At 38.8% G+C, this 8,150-nt stretch overlaps 1 protein-coding gene across 3 annotated transcripts in view; it reads right to left on the bottom strand.

Moving 5' to 3' along the window:
• LOC105143518 (uncharacterized) overlaps window positions 1-5,315 on the bottom strand; it is a 95,095-nt gene extending 89,780 nt beyond the window's left edge. For all 3 annotated transcript variants that reach the window (XM_011051896.2, XM_011051898.2, XM_011051897.2), the window contains exon 1: window positions 3,182-5,315. In XM_011051896.2, coding sequence (XP_011050198.2) covers window positions 3,182-3,264 — 83 coding nt within the window. In that variant the 5' untranslated portion in view covers window positions 3,265-5,315. The remainder of the gene's footprint in view (window positions 1-3,181) is intronic.
• Window positions 5,316-8,150: the final 2,835 nt, after the last annotated feature.

Here is an 8,150-nt window from a genome sequence, read left to right as displayed (position 1 = left end):
ATTCTTTTCAAGAACCAACTTTCCTGAATATTTTTTCTAATAGTACAGAGTTATTCTTTCCAAACACGTCGATATGACATATTTAAAATTAACGAAGTCCCTTTCTACAAACCTCTCGCTTTTCAAATTCCTTCCTTTCCCAAAATATTTTCTCCAAGTTGTCTTTGAAAACATCTCTAAATATATTTAAATCCCAAGGCCCATATTCATTATAGCATGTTAGCACGCTTACAACAATGTTAACGCGCTAACAATAATGTACGTTACTATAATGTACGTTACACATATTATAGACTTTCTTACAGATCGATAAAAACGCATTCTGAATATGAGCCTGAATATAAAATAACTAAAGATTTCAAGATCAATGGGATCAAGATCAATATCCTTCGTTTTCTCTTCTCTTTATATATACTTAGGTACTTTACCTCTAATAACAATAAAAATTTTCTTCTTTTGAGTGTAGGTCATTTATTATTCTTTAGATGTTTCAGACTTCTAAGGCTTCTAACAGTAAATAGAAAAAATATAAGTGCCAATATCTTATCTACATGGATTGTTTTAAAACTCAACAAAGGAGCATTTAAAAAAAAAAACCAATCTTTTGTCCGAAAAATTAAAGAAATAGTGTTTAAAAAATAGTGCTTTTGTAGATTTTGACCTTTTAGATATGATAAAATAATTAAAAAGGTCGTAGCATTTAGGGAATATCTCGAAAATTGAAAAAATGTTGAAATTTAGATCAATATACCATGTTCGTGCTCAATTTTTGAGAAAAGATCAAAATCTACAAAAGCTTTCTTACTTACACTTTCTTGAGCAAAAATCGGCCTTTTTTAATTTCTTTTGATTAATAGCACACACATTTTAAATAATCTACAGCAAACTGGAGTAATATGGATAAAACTCTGATAAAAATTAATAATGCGAGAATGTTCCGTGAACAGTTCAATTGTACTAAAAGCTTTTTTTAGAAATCGAAGTGAGGTTAAGCTCATGCTAAAATTACATTAAATTTTATAAATATAATGATATATAATAACATTTTTAAGAGATGTCTCATGGAAAGTAATGATTTTATATAGATATAAGAAATATTAGTTCTATTTCAACTTTTTCATTGCTGTTGACAACTTGGCAAGTATAGGCTCTGAATTAAGGCCGTCATCCCATGTTATTGGTGTATTTAATAACTTAGCATTTATTTCATCACAAATGCCTTAGCAAGTAAATATTGCTATACTTTATATTTTTATAACAATTGATTAAAAAATAGGAATCGACGAAAATGTTTTCTTGTAAAACAATTTGGCGTTTCGATAATTTCTATAAAGAATATACGCTGGCAAAAAGTCACTCTGGCTACAGCGTTAGTCATTATAACGATTGCAACTGCATGCATTGCGTGTTTTACGCTAAAAGTTTTTGTAATGAAAGAATTAATAATTTATTGTAATAAATTAATTTTATTATTATGAAATATATACAATAAATAAAATAAATAGCATGTAAGAGTCTAGTCTAAATAATCTTAATTATAAATTTAATCTTAATATTAAATTTAAAATTATAAATTCTAGTCTTAATTATAAATTTTATGTTAAGAAAAATAGGAATATTATATAATAAAATTTATTATATAATATCTCTATTTTTGCCATTTATTATATTTATTGTTTATTGAAATCAAAAGTCCTTTATTCTTATTAATTTTGAAATATGTACATATAATTATGAGCAATGTTTACGGTTTATGTAAAGATTGAAGATATATGTAGATGATACGCAGAAATTTTCCATATATATTAGTTTTATTATATCCAAAAATATAATTTTGAATGAAAATATTATAAGTAATTATAATAGCTAGATTTTTTAAATATTCCATTTAAAATTTCGTAAAATTAATTAAACATTCAGATTTTCAAAATAATTATTTTTTGGAAAATATGTTTAAAACTATCAATTCGCTATTAATTTACAACCGAAATTAACACAGCATAATTTGGAAATTTCATATGGAATTCCTTCTCTTTTTCCGATAAAATCGACATACTTTTAATAATCTTAGTTTAACGATAAATTCTTTGTTAAATTTTAAGTCAATTTTTTTCAGCGGAATTATCAAGATATTATCAATTTTCAACATTAAATATTTTCATAAAAATAAGCTTTAAACATTAAAAAATTTTATTAGTTAGCATTTCGATTGAAGAATACATTATGAGATATATATGAGATGAATACATATTATATTTTATTTATATAATCTGTTTATGCATTGAGAGTAAAGTTTTTCGCATTTATGATAAAATATATAATAATTGGATGAAAAAATAATTGCAGTTAGGGACTCCATTTTTATAGTTATTATCATATTAGAGAGAGAGAGAGAGAGAGAGAGAGAGAGAGAGAATAACTATATTTACAATTCTACATAAAAAATATAAATACATATAGTTGGTACCTAAAAAAATATTTTTGTTTAATTTATATTTAAAATATACGTTTTTGATATATACAAAAATTATAATTATATTCGCACTATAGCATTATAGTTTAATAACTATACAAATATGGAGTTTCTAAGCATAATTATTTTATCATTACAGTAATGCAATTACAGTAAAATCAAAACACTTCCTCTTTCAATTGCTCATAATTCTTAAATAAATATTATCTAAAAATTATTTATTTACCTACAAATTATTAGCTCCTGAATATCATTTCTCTAAGAAAAGTTCGACTTTGACTTTTTCAGAAAAATCTGTCGGTAAATTTGAGATTGCAAGCTACGAAATATTCTTTCCTCCGTTCTAAAGAGGAAGAAAAAAGCACTATCTTTATCTTTCAAGTTCGAGGCCGGTGATATCTACATGTGTTGAAGATTTCAACTTTCGTGCTGTTCTAAATCAATACAACAAAACGTTACATAGCAAGAATGTATTGATGATACAATAGGAGGACACACACACACACACACACACACATATATATATATATATATTATAGACAAAACTAGATCTGCGATCTACGAAACACGAAACGCGATTTATGGAAGCGATGGATTTAAAACTGAACATACGCGAGAGGTTGTTTAAGCGAGAAGTTTGTGCGTCACATACGTGTATACGCAGAGATTCTGAAAAAAAAGAAAAGAAAAAGAAACAAGATATCTTACCGTTTGAAATGCTCCCTGATGCGATCCTCTCGGATGTTTTCCGGCAGATTTCCAACCCACAGGTGACGTGTCTCTCTAACCATTTTGCTCCGAACTCTTCATTTGGGATCGGATGTTGTGGTATCGTTTGGAGGCACTGTACAACGACACACAACCTCGATCAGGGCAGAATAAATTCACCAGACACTCCACCAACACACAGAGAAAAAACGCGCAATTTTCCGATCGATTAAAACAGGCTGGCCTCCACCCTTCTCCCTCACACTCTTTCTCTCCTTAGGAACTGAATCCGCCACCTCCTTGCTCCTTGTCTTGGATATATATCTCTACCGACTACTGGAGAGATTTCAATTCGTCCCTCTCTCCTCCACGCTCTCCCAATTTGACTGATCACTTGGGCAAAACGAGAATCACTAGTCACTAGCCGGTAAGAGATGAGCCCAGCAGACACGACGAACGCTGTCGTCGTCGAGGACGCGGCACGTCGACGTAGGTACGATGATCGCACGTGCGTGCGTGGACACGGCAACAGCGGCCGTGGCTATCACCGGGATGATGATGATGATGATGACGATGACGACGACGACGACGGCGACGGCGACGACGGCGGCGACGACGACGACGACGACGGCGACGACGGCGGCGACGACGACGGCCACGGCGACGGCGACGTGGCTCTTGCGAGGCTCAGGCTTATGCGCCGCGACGACGACGCGCTCCGACGTCGAGGACGACGCGGGGGAGAAGGTCGAGGAGGAGAAAGAGTAGCAGGAGCCTTGGTTAAAGCGGACGCCACTGACGATTACGACTGCGAGGATCGGTAGTAACGTCGCCGAAAAACACCACATCGTATATCACTCGTATCGCGTATGGAGATACCTTTTGTGCGGCCTCGCTCCTTCGATCACACGTCACTTAGCCACGACGAGCACTTCCCGGATCGCGCTGGCCGCGGGATCCGATCCCGATCCATCTCGGCGCGGCATAATTCCGCGACGCACCCGCGACGATCCGCGTTTTTCTGCTCCGCTCCGTTTCCGTTTCCGTTGGAGCGGCACCACAGCACCGGCACACCAAGACGGCACAGCAGAACGGCGAGACACGACACGGCACGACACGGCACGGCACGGCACGACACGACACGACACGTCACGGCACGGCACGTCACTTTACAGACGCGCGCGCGCACGCGAGAAACACGGAAATTCTCTCGTCGAAGCGACGCGAGCCTCGGTCGCGTTTTAGGCGTAGCGGCGTGCGTGTGCGTGTGTGCGTGCGCGTGACCCACTGCTGATAACGCGAATTAATTCGAACTTCGTCGCGCTCCGTTTTCCTCTTCCTCTCCTTCCTATACTCGTAGATTTTTTATCCGCGCGAGAGACACGGCGGTACCCACGTACCGTACTACACATACACACGCGCTATATACGCGCGTGCGTTACGTACGTATACACGTACGTTACAGATACGTGCGGCACGCGTGGTCGTGGAGAGAGCATATACACGTAAACCGTAACTTGGCTCTCCCAAGTATATTCACTGCAGGGACAATTGCCTTTCTTTTTTTTTTGCCCCCCCCCTTCTTTCCCTTTTCACATATCACCGACGTATATACTTTCGCGACCCGAGTATATATCACGTACAATATTTATCTTTCAGATATATATCATATATATATATACATATATATATATATATATCTGTTGTATCACCACTATTCGGCGACAGCCGCGAACTACCGCGAAGATCGAGTTATCTCGACGTACGATTCTTGATAATCTCGATCACGCACGCGGCGTAAAACTCCCGTTGTCGTCGCACGAACGTATACGCGTGCACGCGCGCGGCGATTGCGGCGATGCCGAGACGTCCGGCCGGGCACATCGGAAAACAAACTCACTCGCTTATTAATTTCTTTTTTTTTTTCCTCGTTTCGGCCTTGCGTTTCTGCCGTATTAGGATTTCACGTCTCCGTTTTAAAACTCACTCCGCTTTTCTCAACTTCACACTCGGGCCATGTAACGCAGACGGGAGCTAACACTTGGGCTCCTTCTCACTGCACTACACTACTCAGAGTGACGTCACCGTGGCGGGAGCAGAGCGAGGCTCGCTGGCTAGCAATGCTGTTTGCCGCGCGGTGGGAAAGCCAAAGTAGGGGAGCGGAACGAGTCTACGTAAGAGAGAGAGGCGGCAGTTCGCGATCGCGATCGTCACCCGCCAGGCGGTGAGGGGGAAAAAGAGAAGGGGAAACAACGGGAGGGTGTGCGCGCGCGCGCGCGCGTGCTTTCGATTGTGAGGGGCGGAAGGGGGAAGGGGTGGGGAAGACTCGTTCGAATCGAAGCAAGGACAGGTAGGGAGGACTCACACAGGCGGAGAAGGGATAACGGGTCGAACGAGCTAACCCGAACCCCCAAGCCGCGCTTGTCCCTTTCGTCCCGTACTTCCCCCTTCCGTTCCCCTCGCCTCTCACTCCTCCCTCCTCGCCAGATCATCGTGCACCGTCTGTCTCTCTCTCTCTCTCTCTCTTGATCCTCCCTTCGCCTCTCGTTCTTTTCCCTCCTACCCTCTCTCCTCCATAAGTCATTCGTTCTCTTCCTTCTGCGCTACCACCGCCGTCGCCGTCGAGTCAAATCCTGTCTGCCATCTTTGTTTTCACCTCACTTTCCATCTCTCTCTCTCTTTCTCTCTTTCTCCCTTCGTTTCATGTGCGCGCGCACACGCATTTTGCTCCTTCTCTCTCTATCTCTCTTTTTCTCTTGCTTCAGGGACGGTTTAGGGGCAGCCAATTACCCGGGGCATCGGTACTTTCTACCGAGAATAAAGACGGACAATCGGATTATTACGAAAATAAAAGTACTTAACTTCGTGACGTTCCCTCTAATCAAGGAAGTAACGATCAAACAAACGTGCTGGAGCTTGATAGCGCGTATTAATGAGCCATGTGGGCGGATAAGCGTTTTTCGCGTAAGCGTAGATTCGTAGATTCGGCGTGACCGAGGAATAAGGATCTTTTAAGTGGTTTCTTGCTACGAAATTTTCTGTTATTCTCTTTTATCCAAATGATTTTCGAAGCGTGAGTGGAACGAAATGCTTCTTTTGTGATCATAACGCTGGTGTAATTTCTCCTTGAGACTTGAGACACCAAATTCTGTAAGACAAAGCCGACTTGAAACTGTTTTTTGTGAAACAATCATTGGTTCATTTACATGGAAGATTTATAATTGCCATATATGTATATACGATTTTTCAAAAAATCTACGGGATTCTTCGTTAAATTTTCGTACAATTTTGAAATGGTTTTCATCCACCATGAATGTCTTGTGCTCAATACGCTTATTAGAATGTATATATTATTAGATGTATAAATGCTCATCATAGTTGACAAATAAACGTACAAAAATATTATAAATCAAAGTATAAAATTGATGCATTGAAATATAAAACTGAAAATATAAATAACTATCAAATTCTTATTCTACCTATAATATTTGACTATCACGTTCCATCTAGGTTCCATTTAAGATCTGTTTTCTATAACTGAATTAGTATACTCTTTCATTTCACTCAAAATAGATATGTATTTGATATTTGATGAAAGCGAGAAAGAAAGTTCCAGTGCAGTCCGGTGGAGGAAGGAAAATAGCCTCTAGACATTTTTTTGTCACGGACTCATCTCAGGACACAAAAAAATAACAGTGGCAATCTGTTGAGGGTGAACAATGCGCTAGTTGCGTGCCTGCGCCGCCGCCATCTTATCTTGCCGTGTTCGCGACGTCCGCGAACGAACTAACCGTTGTTATGTCCATGCGATCATTGTCGCGCTCCTCCGAACAGTCTGAACGTCGTCGCACGTTCGTATATCGCACGTTACGCGACGTCGAACTCGCGAGCAACGACAGCAACGTTCGTGTGACTGCGCGTTGGGATGTTATTAGAGAGAAAGCGATTTCTGTCGCAACCGTGCCGAAAACGGACACGAACGTTTTCGTTATTCGGGAACGCGTCGCGTCACCAATTTTCACGGTCGTGTGTCTTGTGCTGGTGAATTTCTTTTCCCGGCTGATATTCCGTTGATATTCAAATCGAATTCTTTTATGCTCGTATTCATAGTTAGACTTTACATTTAAGGCTTTCCCTTAAATTTATTCTCCAGATGTTTTACGAATTATTTTATTGAACATCTAAAGGTAAATTTAAGGAAGTCTTTAATACAAGGTCTGACTATGAATACAGATTACTGTCTAAATTTTGGCGTGAAAATTGAGCCAGTCTTGGAAAAAAGAGTGACTGAGTTTTCAGTCTTCAAGATTGAGATTTCACTCTTTAGAGTGACAATTTCCACTCTGAAAGTTTTAGAGAGTATGTTTATTGTTCGGGATAAAATGGAAATAATTCGCGTAGCGTTGAAAATTAAACTCGAAAAAATCGCAGTAATTTCGGTTGTAAATAATCATAGTAAAGAGTATTAATGTAATCACATTGATATTGACAAACATTAGAAATATTAATTCTGATGTTTCTCACCTTTGAGATTTTCAGGATTCGCAGAAATACGTCGACTTCGATATTGAAACTAGAGAAAACGATTTCCCGGAAGCCTACGTCGAACGTTTTGTCGAAGGACGTCGTGTTTGTTTCAACCAATTCGTGGCCAAATAGATTCTCCATGAATTTCTTTAACCAATGTATAGCTGTATTTTTATTGGCAATAAGTTGTATTATTCAAGTTACCGTTATTCTGAGAATCTCGGTATAAAGATGTGCGAAAATGACCCTTACTCTCTTCATCTTACTTTACATATCAAATTCGGGCATTTCGTTATCCCGAATACCCCAATGAGTGATATCGTACCGAAAATATAACGAGGCTTATACTCTTATAGCTTCATATCCGCTTCGGCCGTTAAGTGCAGTATTTGCTTAGCGTAGTGAAATCTACGTTCTCTATGGAATAATGCTCAAGTGTTAC

The sequence above is a fragment of the Acromyrmex echinatior genome, chromosome 2, assembly GCF_024713525.1.
Source record: "Acromyrmex echinatior isolate Ae372 chromosome 2, ASM2471352v2, whole genome shotgun sequence".
Lineage (NCBI taxonomy): Eukaryota > Metazoa > Arthropoda > Insecta > Hymenoptera > Formicidae > Acromyrmex > Acromyrmex echinatior.
This window is presented reverse-complemented; position numbering and strand designations above follow the sequence as displayed.